The sequence below is a fragment of the Maylandia zebra genome, linkage group LG12 (genome assembly GCF_041146795.1).
Source record: "Maylandia zebra isolate NMK-2024a linkage group LG12, Mzebra_GT3a, whole genome shotgun sequence".
NCBI classification, from domain to species: domain Eukaryota; kingdom Metazoa; phylum Chordata; class Actinopteri; order Cichliformes; family Cichlidae; genus Maylandia; species Maylandia zebra.
In genome coordinates this window covers 28,583,820-28,598,826 of record NC_135178.1, presented here as the reverse complement: position 1 = coordinate 28,598,826, position 15,007 = coordinate 28,583,820, and the positions used below count along the sequence as shown (strand labels likewise).

Sequence of the window (15,007 nt, the reverse complement as noted above, 5' to 3'; positions counted from 1 at the left end):
AAAATGTGAGAGCAGATGCTGACCTGTAGCCATGATCTCTGTAGTCTTTGGTGGCTGAGTAGACCACTGAACTTGCTTTCACACTGATCTGCTGGAACAGATTCCACACCTCCTGGTAGATGTATTGCTACAAACAAAGAGACAAATAAAGACATGGTTAAAAGCTGGAATGTAAGAACCAGTTTTTAATAGTGGGAGAATGACAAGATAACACGGTGCTGCTTACAAAAGTTACAATTTCCTCAACAATAAACATTAGTGGTAATAAAATGCAAAAGATCTATATCAGTTGGGCATTTTTGGTGAGATCTATTTTCAGTACTTTTTTTTTAAATGTTGTTTGTCAGAATGAGGGCGGGCTTTTTCCAGAGCACCTGGTTACACTCCAGTGGAGTGTCATTAGTAATCTTGGAATCCTTTCTTAAAGCTTAAGTGCACTGAAGAAATAAACACCAGCTGACAAGTTTACAATAATTACGATGTGTCAGCATCTTCAGCAAAAGGAGCTCGAATTAACGCCTCTGTATTCCTCTACCACCAAATCAAGCTGCAGTTTATATCAGGGTAACCTCAATCGCCACTTCATTAGGTATACTTGTTCAACTTCCTGATAACATAAATATCTAGTCAGCCAATCACATGCCAGGAATTCAGTTAACTTAAGCATGTAGACACTGTCAAGATGGCCTGTTGACTGAGCATCAGAAAGGTGATTTAAGTGATTCGAACATGAAAAGGTTGTTAGCGCCAGACAGACTGATCTTGTTTCAGAAACTTCTGATCTACTGGGATTTTCCCCACACAGCCACCTCTAGGGTTTATCGAGAATGGTTGGGGGGGGGGGGGGGGAGAATATATCCAGTGAGCAGCATTGCTCTGGGTGAAAATGTTTTATTCATGCCTGTGGTCAAAGGGGAATGGCCGGACTATTTTGAGCTGACAGGAAGGCAACAGTAATTCAAATAACCACTCTTCACCAACCAACGTATGCTGGAGACATTAAACCAGCACATTAAACCTTGAAGTAGGTGAGCTAAAACAGTAGAAGACCGCACAAGGTGCCATTTCTGTCAGTCACAAAGAGGACACTGAGGCTATAATTGGCACAGGCTAACTAAAGTTGGATACCAGAAGACTAGAAAAATGTTTCCTGATCTAAGGAGTCTCAGTTTCTGTTGTGATATTTGGATGATGTGATCAGAATATGGCACAAACAAAATGAAAGCTTCAGATCCTTCAGTCAGACTGGTGGTGGTGATGGCTTGTATCATAGATGTGCAGCCAACTAATCTTTTAATGGGTCAAAATCTCTGAGTAATGTTTTAAGCACCTTCTTGTATCTTTGCCACAAATAATTAAAGGCAGTTTTGAAGGTAAAAGGGGGACTAACCTGGTACTAGCATGGTGAACCTAATGAACGGGCTGATGAGTTTATATGTACTACACATTTTGTAGGCATTTAAGAGCGTGGGACCAAATATTATGTAAACAGCTCAGTAGCCCATCAAATAATAAGTATGGTCACAATCTCCTTTTCTGTCTGTGGTGTTGAATAAAGCCAAGTAAAGTGTCAAAAGTTGAATATTATAAAGCTGCAAAACAATCTTTGATCTTTTATGTAGAAATATTTACAGCTTAATCATTTTATCCTGACAGACATTGATTTGATATTTTGTGATAATTAGTATATGAATTCCTGAGTTGTCAGTCTTATGTTTAGTCCAAGTGTAAGGTTTGTGCCAATCTTAAAGGAATTCCCTCAAAGCGTTCCTGAGGTATAAATATGAAGGACAGGATGACATCAGGATAGACATACCAACCAAAAACATGTCCAACACCACCGCTGTCGTGGGTTGGCGTAGCAGCACAAAAAGGGTTACTTTTGTTAGTATTTATACTTTTGGTATATTTAAGCAATAGCAATTACCAGAAGCTAGCAGTATTGTTAGGGAACATAGATTTTGTTAGGGCAAGCAGTTCACCTATGGTTTAATTTGTTAGATAATTATTTACTCCTTTCCCTATATGCCCTGTCCACCATGAAGACATCTAAAAATTGGGAGCAAGTTTCTCTGCAATGTCTACATACATTTCCTGTAATGACCATACAGCCAAGCTGGTCTATGATGAGCACATCCAGCTGTGAAGGAGGCTGGCAGAACTTTTGCTGAAGGATCTGAAGAATGTGCTCCATGACTTTCGGAGTGTCTCTCAGAGCTACTGCAATGTGGCCAAGTGCTCGAATGGTGTGATCTGGAATTAGATGGGCATCCCTGGAAGAAATTAGATTATTTATTTTTAAAGCAGTTCATCAGGGTATCTGTGTCAAGGACTTGGATATCACTTGGGTGATTCTAAAGCCTAAAGTATTTTGTTTTTACTAGAAATGTTGCTCACTTGTCATTCTCCTGTGAAATGTATAGACGGTTTGAAAGACTAGCCAAGAAAGCCTCGACTATGACATTGTCCATTGTCAAACCAGCTTTCAGACATCTGAGAGAGAAAAGGACAAAAATGTAAAAACAGAAAGTTAAAAAAAAACAGTTGAATTATTTTTTAAATCTCAGAGGAGCAGTGCTAGGTGTGTTTGTATCCAACCTGCAGATGTTGTCAATGGAAATATCTCTGAGCTGTTCGTACATGGAAGGCTGGTCTTTCCTGTTTGACAGTAAGTTGAAGGTGGACTGAGAGTGCTCATTGGTCACATTTATCCTAATTTCTCCTGTGCCTGAAAGAAGTGTATCAGCAGCACAAACACATAAATATTAGCGCAAACAGAATACAAGTTATAACACTATGTAAAACCAAGCCAAGTGTAAAATCTAAAGAGCGCATTTTGTAATTTATAAATTAAATGACTTGTCTATAAAAACACAGCACTCTGTGGTCAGGCAAAAATCTATACCCTGAATTACATTTACAACTGTTCTGCGTCTGTAGCCACTCATCAATGAACATGTCTAGGCACGACAGGCGCTGTTAACAATGACATTGTTATTGATGCATATTTGTCATTGTGCTCTTAGCAATATGACTCATTGATCTTTGCACCAACTGTGCTGTTCTTTGAATAAGATAGATGTGTGCTGGATGCTGTTTTCAAAGTGGCAATTGAAATATTAATTTCACTGTACTTTCACGCAGAAGTTGCAGGTTTACCGCAGCACAGTCATAGGAAACTTTGGTGCTATTAACCCGTGTTCAACTTAGAAAACGTCCTTTCTGTGTGAAGACTTGGAAGAGACTATGCTCTTTAAATTAAACTATATATATTTGCTGTGAAAAAAAATCCTAATTATGCTTCATGGTGTTTTTAGAGCAAAATTCTTATGAGGATAGGAGTTTTGAGTCTTAGCTCAGACGTGGATTTGAAGAAACCATTTTACACAGTAAGCACCTGTGTTGTACTGGCTGTGGTACTTGTAGAGTTTTATAAGAACAGGAGAAGGAACCACCAGGAAATCCTTGAGAGAGGTTGTGGCAGAGTGAGCAACTACTGGAAACCTTTCACACAGGCGACCCAGGCCCTGAAATGAAGTAGAAGACAGTCATAAAACCATTAAACCAATGCCCAGCACAGAAACAAAATGTCCAGAACCTTCTGTAACACTGTACTTTTCTACATTTGTATTAATATTATTATACCTGTAGGCAACAGATGAGCAGAGGCATATGAGCAATGATGACTTTACTGGAGGTTTTTGACTGCAGTTTCTCTGACAGTTTGGTACACAAATTCTCAGCTCCTGAAGAAAAAAAATATAACAGCATCAGCACCAGCAAACACATCCAGATCCCTCTGATTATGATGTCTGAATACACACTGTTCACTTTCTGCTGCAATCCATTACCTTGCTCATCTTTAACGGCCCACACCATAAGGTCCACGCATGCAGCGTTGGCTTGGCAACGAAGCTTGAGGGGGCTTTGTTCCCCTGGCAGCCCTCCAGTGTCATGAAGAACCCTCTGCAGCTCCGACTGACTGCTGCTAAACTGTTCCAGTACAAAATCGTGCACTTCCCGCACAAACGTTGGCTGCAGAGCTTTAAAAACATAAAGAGAGAATGAGTATTTGTAAAATAGTGTTCAGCACAAAATTGGCTGGCAAACAGAACAATAGCAATGGCAGGGCTGCCTGCTGTCAATGCATAATAAATACGCTCTCTTTGTTGTTTTACCTTTCATGTAATATAGTGTGTCCCGCAGCATTTTGAACACACACACATAGAGAGGGTCACTGAAGGTTTTGTAATAGAGGTTGATTCCAGGATTACACTTAACAACAAACAGAGGAGACATTGACAGAACAGATTACTTAACTGATAAGATCCTGTGTCTAACTTTGAATTTACCATTTACAATTCTGCACCGACAGCGGTCATATGCTTACCTCTATGACTTCTGTCATTGTGGCATCCAGAGTTTTCAAAAAGGACTCGGACACAAACTTCTTCACCTGCAAGCCAACATTGCACACAACTACTGTAAAGGCTCAAGATACATATACTGGATAAGAAGCAAAAGTAAAAGATTTAAAGGGTTGTAAGCGGTGTACGGGTAGTAGGCTACTGCACCATGGCAAGGAGCTGTCGGAGCAGATCCACAGGCACCTCCACCTCATTTTCTCCTTCCCCCAGGAAGAGTGGAGATACCGAGAAACTGGAGCTGACTGTAGAGAAATAGTAGTCAGGGTCGACTGTGTTGCTGTCTGGAAAATAGGCACCTGAAATCAGTGGGAGCAGAAGAATTATTAACAAAAACAAGTAGGATGAAATATGACTGTTTCCATTAGATCTCAGTGGGTACTATTTCAATAATATAGAATTAGTTCACTTTGGAAAATAAGGGTTTTTTTGTTGCACATTATTCTACTGAATCTACATTCCATAGCAACAATTAAACCTTTCTGTGTAACAGATTATGGCTTGTAATACTGCAGATTATAAGTGTAGAATTACTGAAATAAAACACTTTTTGAGTCTGTCCCAGACAGTTTACAAAAAACACATTCCCTGAGTTTGGAATGCAACATAGTTAACAGGAAATCTGTGGAAATACAGCAAATGTTACAAAACTCTTAATCTGACCACAAACAACGAATGAATTGGCATTTCCAAAATTATAGAGTAATACAGGATTGGAAATACTACTTCAGGCATAAAGCAATTAAAGGCCAATCTGGCATAACGTAGCAGCTATAAAACTCGGCATGAACCCAAACAAAAAAAGGCTAACTACAGTTACAATGTTTTTATAGTCTGGCTTATTACAAAGTTACAATATGGGGGATATTGCAGTTCACCCTAACAAACCTAAAAAAAAGTGCCCAGTTGTTACATAATGTTGACAGCTGATAATAATAAGCTGAGCTGAATTGCCAGACTAAACTAAAAACTAAGACACAAATATTTTTAAAGTAACTTCTGTTTCTTCAGTTTTACCTTCCAAGTAATGTGGACTAGGAGTTGTAGGAGAGCAGGGTGAGTGGCCTCCTGGATCTGTACTGATCTGTTTGAAACGAAACATACCACCATTATCACTGAATAATATGAATTAACAAAGCAAATAAAACTATGATTGCTCTGGATTGTCCCCTAATTATCCTGAACAAGCAAAACACGTCTGGAATCCGGCAACATGTACCGACCTGTGCAGATGAATCTAGGTTGGTCCCGGTGCGTCTGCGCAGAGTATCACTCTGGCACACTGTAAGAAGTGAGGACGGCAGAATAGAACGAAAGTCATTGAAGGATCTGCGCCGTACACCCTCTGTTTCCTCTGTAACGCATCGTGCCTGCGGAGAATCTTTGGGGAACAACTTGGATAACAGAGCTTCATCTGTGTGGCTGTAGCGGCCAAATGCCCGAGTCATGCCAAGCAGGCTGGGAACAATATACTTGCACAGGAAGACTGCAGACAAAAAAGAGCAGCGTTAAGGTTCTTTTTTTGTTTTAAAAGCTAAAGTCAGAATGTTTGTTGCATTTCTATCTATACCTTTGTCATGATTATCCGGTGTTTGGCACATATCCTGTAACGCCTGCATGACCTCCATTATAGTGTTCAAGATCTATAGTGAAAACAGTGCAAAAACAGTGAGTTAGCACTTAAATGCAATGCACCCCAACCCTGTGAATAATATAACGATTTATCACCACTTTTTAAACAGACCTCTTGTCTTGAGTCTGGATCCTTCTGAGCCACATCTGACAGAAGAGTCACTAGACAGAAGCTGAAGTTGTCTGCTACGGGGAGAAATTCTGAGGAGCAGAAAGTTACACAGACACAGTTGAATTGAATGCCTCATAAGGTTGAACAAAAGAAAAGAAATAATGATAAGCAGATTTGCCAAAAATGTAAACATCAAAATTAGAGCAACAGAGCGTTATGCTGAACAGAAACAGCAGTTCACAATATGCAATTCAAGTATAAATTAACCCATCTGTCTAGTGTAATATATCTCAACACAGTACAATTAATTAATAAGAATTGCTAGAAATTCTACTGCCACAAGTAAAAGGAGTCTATTGTAAAACTAAAAGCTTCACTATAAGAGGATTCTTCTTACCCTTTCCTTTCTTTCCTGAGCTTTCCTCGATCCATTGGACCCGTGGCAGCCCTCTCAGTAGGCTCAGCAAGTAAGAAACAAGTATGTCTTTGTGCTGCAGGAGTAAAACAAATCATTACACACCACAAACAAGTGCACTCTGCAGCATAAAATCAGCACTTTTGCATGCCTGACAAGCACTGACGGATCAAAACAACGAGGTTATCTCACACAAGAAAATCTGGGTCAAAGAAAGTGTATCACAGCTTTAAAAATAAAAGTAAGGCATCCAGCACTATGCTGTCAAACAGAAGGGAAGCTTTCCCAACTGTGTCTAAGTGTGATGAGGTTAGAGGCTTACACGGCTAACTGCATGTCTAATCGCCAGATTAATCAGATTATGAGAATAAGCTTATCACAGGGATACATGTAGTCAGAGGAGAGCACAGGAGCAAACGTGGACTAATAGTTCTAATACAATATTACCATTGCTATACCTGTGAAACAGAGTTTGATAAGCAGTTAGGAAAATAGAAAATTAGTATTGTGTCAATATGCAATGCCAATACTTCACTATCTAATGAACTAAACTATGAAATCTTAAATCCACTGTATTACCAGAACAGCTTGAAGCGAAATGAAAACTGCTCAGCTTTTTACTGACATCCACCCACCTGTAAGCCAGATTCCACCAAAAACACAGCCAATGCAATAACAGCATCTCTGCGACGCACATCCAGAGTGAACACACCACGGACTTCCACTGGACACATACATTGCAGCTTCTGAACCTAAAAGGCCAAAAATAAATATTAAAGTAACAGTCCAGGCTGCTAATATTCACACATCAAGCTGATTTATCTCACTTGACAGCCCAGTGTGTTTGTGTCACACAGTATATGAAAACATAACACTACAGGATTAGACAATATGTCAAGTGTTAAAACCTGTTTGTATACTGAAAAACAAGCATGTGTTACCATCCATAAGTCAAAATTTTGGGGTTATTTTCTCAAGTATTAGCCTTAATGACTTGAAATTTCAAGTTATTTTCTAATACGTATAACTTACTAAGGAAAAGTTTTGAGATACCAAAAATTTAAAATTTTAGATAATTACCAAAGATTTGGACTTACAGATGGCAAAATACTTTTTTTCAGTGGCGGAAGCAAACTTCCAGATGTTTCAGAGTGAGTGTGTGGTTCAATGAGAGTAATATTTGTTAGTCTTACACTGTTCAATTAAGTTCTACTACACTAATAGAGAGAAATCCCCAACAATCAGACAACCCTCCTATGAGCAAGCAAAAGTAGCAAGGAAAAACTCCCTTTCAACAAAAATAAACCTCAAGAAGAACCAGACTCTGGGAAGGGCAGCCATCTGCCAAGACAGCTTGGAGTGGGGAGTGGGAAACAGGACAAAAGACACTGTGAAGGAGAGCCAGATATTAATAATAACTAAGGGTTAAAAGTAAAGGGAGATATAAACACAGGGAAAGTGAAAAGAAGAAGAAGAAGAAGAAACAGTGCATCACGAGAAGCCTCCATCACCTTACCCTATTGCAACTAAGGGATGGCTCAGGGTCACCTGATCATCTACCGGAAGACATCTGGAATCTGTACACTTCTATGCACACTGTATAACCCAGCAAGCAAGCAAGATACAAGCATTTATGATATCTGATAAAGTGCCAGGCAGTTTCCTCCCTACAGCTCAAACACACAGTGGAACTGGGCATTACATAACATAACCCATGATAAAGTTACAACTCTTGGTGACAGCTTTTTGATAATGGCTTCATTTGTTCCCTTCTAACCCTTTACTTTCATTTACAAAATTTACCCATTGTTTTTTTGTTTTTCAAAATTAAAAACCTTTCCTATATTGGTAAGACCCAACTATCAATCTGCAACAGGTTTCCAACTATATAACACATGTAGGCGGATTTTGGTAGCAGTAAAGACAAACAGAGCAGCCTGTGAATGAACTCCTGTCTCAAAGATTTCTCTGTAAACCTGTTTGACTGCAGTGCCGATCAAGCTTGACCGCTCTGTCCGTCTGATGCAGTAACAGGCACCACACAGCGACGCCACTTTCCTCTGCACTGCCCACTTTTCTGATTCAGTGTTTTGGAGACCACTGCTCGCGTTTTAGAGATTTCTAACCACGGAGACTCGCACACAAGCATACGAGCATAACTGTTAAATGTTAGCTTGGTTGTCATGTCGTTGATCAAAATAAGCCACCGCCTGTGCGGAAGCGCAGCTACACCCTGAACAACCCTGCCACTGCTTCTAATTACTAACATGGTTAATTATTGCGTGTTTTGGAGCTCACGCTTGTTTTCTCACCTTTTCGACCGGTGCGGGGCGGTGAGCGGCTAAAGAGCGGGCCAGCGACAGGACTGTGTTAAAATAAAACCCCCTCGTACCACCTCCCATTACGGACATGTTTACCCCTACATTAAACCAGCGCAATTCATCGCTGAGAGGAAACAAGCGAGCGGGGCTGCCTGGGAGAGCCGCAGTACGGCAACTCAGCAGGGACATTTCTAACAGGGGCTCTTCGTTACCGCAGCAACTCACTCACAAAGGGCTTGAAATAGATCAAATTAAGCAAATGTATGGATTGTAGTTTTATTATTTACATTACAACCTGCGTGGGTTTTTATCAGTGAGTAACCCCAATATCGCCCTGGTGTGCGTTTCCTTTACGCAAGATCAGCTGTCGCGAAAGTGTGTGTGCAACGTCATCAAACGTGATAGGAAGAGTTCAGTCAGCTGATAGAGCAACAACATCGTCTGCCGCGGCTCCTGTGGTCAAAGGTTTGTCTGTTAAGTTAATCGTTACTGTGTCTTTTTTTTATTATTTTACACTTTTAGACAGCATTTGTTCAATAAGAGAAAACTGCCTGTGGTGACTCTTGCGGATGTGGTCGTTTAGTTGACTGGCAGTTAAGCTAACGGTTGACTAGCAGACCAACACCCCGGCGATACATCAAACATTTCTTGACTTGCAATACTGTTTTATTTTTCTCCTCTTAATATAACACAGCAGGTATTGTTGCAGATGATTAATGTGAAATACGTTGACAAACCTAACTCTTGCTCGAATTACTTGTTGGACAACGTTGAAGTTAGCCGAAGCTAACACGCTGGAGCTTTCGTAATCGCACGAGTTCAGACAAGTTTCGAAATGAACAATTAACCTTCTTTTATCAACAAAAACGTACTGTTTTAATAAAACTAATTATTATCTAAATAGCAGATGTATTATGTTACGCATCGTTTAATTATTCAGCTATCCGATCCCAAAATATAATAAATAACGTTTCTTCCCGACGAGGTGCGATCTATCTATCGATCTATCCATTTTCCTCCGCCTATTCGGTTCATGGAATTCAACATGTTGTGCCAAAGAGTCTCCTATGTGTTAGCTCTGCATTTCTCCCTATGACTCCTGAGATGGGTTCCAGTCCACCGTATGACCCTGAATTGGATAACCAGAAGAAAATAGATGGAATGGCTAGATGTGTGTGCAGCTGATCTGCAGATGCCTGTCCTTAACTGAGCCTGGTTCTGCCGGAGGTCTCTTCCAGTAAAAATTGAGGGCAGGGGAGGGGAGGGGATCTCCTTTGGGTTATCTCTCTACTATTATAGGCTTTACCTTGCAATCCAAAGCACCTTGAGACAACTGTTGCTTTTGCGAATTTAGTTGAAGTCAAGATAAATAACACTCAGACTGTTTGAAGGATTTAATCAGTGAATAAGTGAACTTAAAAGATTATCAAGTTTTGGGAGACAATGTTTAAGAGGTGTAGTTGAGATGGTTTTGATATATGTGCAGAGGAGGGATATTAGATTCATTGGACAAAGCATGTTAAAGATGAAGCTGCCAGGCAAGAGGAAAAACAAGAAGACCATAGAGAAGATTCATAGATACAGCGAAGGAGGACATGCAGAGGGTTGGTGTGGCAGAAGAGGATGCCAGGGAGAGGGTCAGATTGTGGCAGATAATCTGTTTAGGGAACCCCTAAAGGGAGCAGCTGAAAAAAGCCAAAGATCATCAAGACTGGAACCAAATATATTATCTTTTATTAACCTGTTTATAGTTTGATTGTGTTCCAAGAAGTTGTTCCAGTTTTAAGCAATGTAAAATCCATTATTTACAGGTAACAAAAACTCCTTGTTGTGAAGAAAAGCTCATTCTTAAACTGCATGTAACTTGATGCTTATAGTCCTTTAGCTAAAATTACCAAAACATTTGTTTCTGCTCCACAGATGGCCTACCCTAAATCCCACAACCCGTTTGCAGATGATGATGATGAGGAGGATTTCAAGCCTAAAAGTAGGGGGTTTGATGACGAGCCAAGTGACAGTGGGTTGAGTGAAGCAGAGAGGAGGCAGAGATGCCTCCAGCAGGAAGTGATGCGTACAGCGCAGTCTGCTGTGGATAGCAGTTACCGCTCACTTGGCCTCATCTATGAATCGGAGAAGATGGGTGTGGAAACTGCAGAGGTATCTTAAATGAATAAGGTTCACACTACTATACAAAGAATTGACACTGTCTGTGAAAAGGTCATAGTCAACAAAGAGTTATTTTTAAAGGCCCCGTCTTCCCATACCTCATCCTGAATTAGTCTCTTCTTGTCTGCAGGAGCTGATGCGACAGGGTGAGGCTATAAAGAGGGCAGACAAGATGCTGGATAACATGGATCAAGACCTGAAGACCAGTCAAAGGCACATTAACAGTATTAAGAGTGTGTGGGGCGGCCTTGTCAATTATTTTAAGGGAACGCCAGAGACAAAGCCACCACCTGAGCAGCCAAAGGCCTACAAGGCCAGTGAAGGGTAAGTTTGTTTTTATTCTCTGTGTCAGTGAGGTGTGGTAGCATCATCCAGTTTCATTTCTGCATGTTTGAACTCCTAAACAAATCAAGGAGTTCTGTGATTTAGAGGACTTTCAATATATTAAAGATTGATATGCTGTTATGTGTAGGGACAAGTTATCATATTTTACAACAAAGCATGAAAACAGTTACTCTGAATTTGTGTTAAAGTAATGTTCACTTCTTTTAGAAGTTCAGGTAATTCATTTTTATTTTTTACTTTCATGCGTACAACTTGTTATTGACCGTCTCTCCCAAAATGTTTGAACAATTCTTATCTGACTTTCTCAGATTACAGACTGCCTTGTCCAGCAGCAGAGAAAATGAAGATAAGTACCAAGCTAGCCACCCCAACCTAAGAAAACTGGATACAGGAGGTAAGTGCTGGAACAAGAACCTCAGCATTACGGTATCTTCCCACCACTTACTGGCTCTCACTATTTCTTACTTCATTGTTTTAGGATTTGGAGCTACTGCATCAATAGATGATGGCTCATCTCAACAGAATGGATACCCTAAGAACAGATACCTGAAGGAGGCTCACCACACTCTTGACAAAAATTTGGGTAGGGAAATTCTGCACTTATTTAGTTACATACCACGTTTTTTATATAAAGTTTGTCTGCTGTAATTGAACTGATGTCTTTTGTGAATGTCTTAGATGAGATGTGTGTAGGCTTGGGTAGACTGAAGAATCTTGGGCTTGGTCTGCAGTCTGAAATTGATGCTCAGGACGACTCCATTGATGCTCTGCTAAATAAAGTGGACAAAATGGATACAAAGATCCACAACACAAACCAACAGATGAAAAAACTGTAATAAACACTTGGATTCAACTCAAGGAAACCAAAACTGACCGCAGATCATCCTCTCACCTGGGCCTTCATTTTTTTTCTCCACCTCCTTCTTTTAAAGGAAAGACTATTCACTGCTTGTTTTGGATGTCACTGTCTGTCTCTTTCTGCACTGGAGTTGTTTATTTTCTCTGTTAAGTTTCTCTCAAACTCTATCTGAATGTATGTAGTTGGACTTTCATTGATTCCATTCTGTTTTTATTGATCACCTTAGGTGTTTAATTGGCTGTTGGTTTGCTCATCATTCGTGCTGAACAAACAAATTCTGTTACAAATGAGGAAATTAATTTTAATGATTAAATATTCACTTAAAGGAGAGTAACTGGATCATTTTTTTGTGTGACATTCATATGTCAGTGCTAACTGTGATTCCTAGGCCTGCCACGCCACAATTATATTAAAAAAAAAAAAAAAATACAAGCAAGCAGCTAGCCTAGCTCAAGTCACATTTGCCTTATGTGTAATTTGTATGTACAGTAGACTAGCTTTTGAAGCTGTGCCAAGTCCATGTCACCACTGGCACCGCTCACCATGTGAAGCTTCCCTCTGACATTTCTGAAATTTGTTTTTGAAGTTTATTCTTGTTTTTGAAGGATTTGATTAGCCTTATATAAATCCTGTGTATTTATGGTTATTCATTGAATGCTGCATTATTGGACAAATAATGTGAACAAGCTCATGTTAATATAAAAACTGTCACAGAAGGAATATAGCCCTTATACTACTTATTGTTGTATCTTCCATTTCTGACTAAAAGAACCACTTTTTTTAAGTAAAACACAACGCTATTCTACTAAGATGATTAAAAATATGGTTTTATGGTTATAATGTCTTATTTTTGCCATGTTTATCATTTGTTGTAATCAAGTCTGCATAGCCAATAAAGCGTATAGAACAAGTCTGAGATGTCCTGTACATTGTTTGTTACAAGTGAAGCAGGAAGCCCAAAGCACCACAGAGGGGCGCCACATTCCCAGGAATTAATTTCTCTAGATTTTTGGGTAGTATGTGTCTTACTTTTGCATGGGCTGATAGCAAGAGAGAGATTTGGTTTGTTTTTTTGTTTTTCAGATCAAAGAAAGGATTTTGTTAGGAATTTACATACAATTCACAAATATAGTTATTTGTTTCCGTTTTCCTAATTTTGTCATTTGAGGATGTGTGAGAGTTTGTTGTATGGCTGTGTACCACTTGTGTCGTGCTCAGCCGTCTATTCATTATCATTCCTCTGTGTTAGACCAGCTGCTCCTACAGAGGCACCAAGCATTTATTAGGATAACTACTAATTACAGTACATGCATCCTGAAACCACATGCAGGCTATATACAAAGAAACAGAGGTACCAGCTACCCAAGGGCCCCAAGCTGACACTCTGCGCACATGTAGTGCACACATACAAACCAGTAAACAAAGCAAATGGAAGTGCTGGATAAATGTGGCATCATTAGCACAAGACATGGGGAAGAAATCAAGAAACAAGGCAAGGAAAACACTATGAAACTTTGCAATTAAATGGAATAAATATTTTTGCATGTGCAGGATGAAATGTTGAAACAAAGTTTTATTATCATCAGGGCAATGTCAAATGTGAAGTTAAGATGGTCGTGCAGTAGCAGAAGAAGGGGCCTCAGGCCAAGTCCAGCGATGCCACCAGTAAACGGAAGTCACCTTTGGGTTCTTTCCCTTTACGCCCTACGCTGGGGCCAGGAGGGCTTTGAACAGCTGTCTTGTCAAAAGTAAACAGTGGCCATGCTGTGACAAAAGCCACCAGTGCTGGAATGCCCCCCTTTTCAGTGGCTGTAATCCCAGAACACACTGCTGTCGGAGCCCATCAGGCACCGGGCCAGAGATGGGCCTTCCTGCCCTTTGCAAAGCAGGTTAGCAGCAGTGGCAGAGCAGCACAGGGGATGCACTGGTCAGGCAGACAGCACTGCCGCTGTTGTAGTACGAGAAAATAAAGAGTTGTGCTGACGAAGGGGAGTTTAGTAGTGAGCTAGGATGAGGAATCAGGGAGGAGAGCAGAGAAAGGGGGAGGAAGGCTGGAGAGATTGATGGAGGAGGTGAAGTTCAAGTACTTCTGACATGAAGTAGCCATGCACTAGTTTTTTTAAGGAATCGATGTGTTGGAGTCTGGTTGTTTCACATCATTGAGAGCCAAACCAGCCTGAGCTTTTGTACATAAAGATTTACCTGTACATATGATGGCACTCATAATATTGGTCATGTTATGAGCATTCACCCTTGTAACAGTGCTAATTCATGCTTAGGTGGAGGCTGGAGCCTATCTGAGCTTCTACAGCATAACAGGTCTATCACAGGACCTAACATGCATGTCTGGGGACTAGGAGGAAGTCAGAGTAACTGGACAAAATCCATGCAAGCAAAGGGAGACCAAGCAAACTCCACACAGAGGAAATGGTTACAAATAAAGTTAGAATTATGGGGAACAAAGAAGCCTCTGATAATGTGGTTTAATTGGTATTATTTATGTGACATATGGTTGGAAAAAAATTAAAAACTGCCAAGAGTGACAAAAAGCACAAGCTTTGTAAACATGAAGAGTTGCAGCCTTTCAGAGTGAATCTCAAGGTTCATCCATCCCAGCTGTCATAGGGCGAGTCTCAAGGTTCAAACATCCCTTTCTCCATATACACTTAACTAGTCTATATATCACCTAAATGAGGAGGCAAACTGGCTATCAGAATATGCAATCCGCAAAAC

The 15,007-nt window shown here is 40.2% G+C and overlaps 2 protein-coding genes across 3 annotated transcripts in view; one reads left to right on the top strand and one right to left on the bottom strand.

Moving 5' to 3' along the window:
- Positions 1–9,093, bottom strand: part of pi4kab (phosphatidylinositol 4-kinase, catalytic, alpha b) — a 29,645-nt gene extending 20,552 nt beyond the window's left edge. For both annotated transcript variants that reach the window (XM_012918032.3, XM_004547003.4), the window contains exons 1-17: positions 8,896–9,093; positions 7,219–7,335; positions 6,566–6,659; positions 6,169–6,257; positions 5,995–6,067; positions 5,648–5,910; positions 5,442–5,508; positions 4,575–4,723; positions 4,391–4,456; positions 4,179–4,275; positions 3,852–4,043; positions 3,646–3,746; positions 3,398–3,527; positions 2,599–2,728; positions 2,398–2,493; positions 2,090–2,273; positions 24–127 (exon numbers count right to left, since the gene is read on the bottom strand). In XM_012918032.3, coding sequence (XP_012773486.1) covers positions 24–127; positions 2,090–2,273; positions 2,398–2,493; positions 2,599–2,728; positions 3,398–3,527; positions 3,646–3,746; positions 3,852–4,043; positions 4,179–4,275; positions 4,391–4,456; positions 4,575–4,723; positions 5,442–5,508; positions 5,648–5,910; positions 5,995–6,067; positions 6,169–6,257; positions 6,566–6,659; positions 7,219–7,335; positions 8,896–9,093 — 2,150 coding nt within the window. The remainder of the gene's footprint in view (positions 1–23; positions 128–2,089; positions 2,274–2,397; positions 2,494–2,598; positions 2,729–3,397; positions 3,528–3,645; positions 3,747–3,851; positions 4,044–4,178; positions 4,276–4,390; positions 4,457–4,574; positions 4,724–5,441; positions 5,509–5,647; positions 5,911–5,994; positions 6,068–6,168; positions 6,258–6,565; positions 6,660–7,218; positions 7,336–8,895) is intronic.
- Positions 9,094–9,229: 136 nt separating this feature from the next.
- Positions 9,230–13,185, top strand: snap29 (synaptosome associated protein 29). The gene is made up of 6 exons (XM_004547001.6): positions 9,230–9,369; positions 10,825–11,061; positions 11,201–11,394; positions 11,724–11,809; positions 11,894–11,998; positions 12,094–13,185. Exons 2-6 carry the CDS (start codon positions 10,825–10,827, stop codon positions 12,249–12,251), a joined length of 780 nt encoding a protein of 259 aa, XP_004547058.2. The 5' UTR covers positions 9,230–9,369; the 3' UTR covers positions 12,252–13,185.
- The last annotated feature ends 1,822 nt before the right edge of the window (positions 13,186–15,007 follow it).

Excerpts from the sequence above, each read along its gene's own strand:
- snap29 (XM_004547001.6), top strand. The coding sequence starts at position 10,825 with ATGGCCTACCCTAAATCCCACAACCCGTTTGCAGATGATGATGATGAG. Across the intron at positions 11,062-11,200 it reads TGGGTGTGGAAACTGCAGAG|GAGCTGATGCGACAGGGTGA; the intron begins GTATCTTAAATG and ends TCTTGTCTGCAG. Across the intron at positions 11,999-12,093 it reads CACTCTTGACAAAAATTTGG|ATGAGATGTGTGTAGGCTTG; the intron begins GTAGGGAAATTC and ends TGAATGTCTTAG.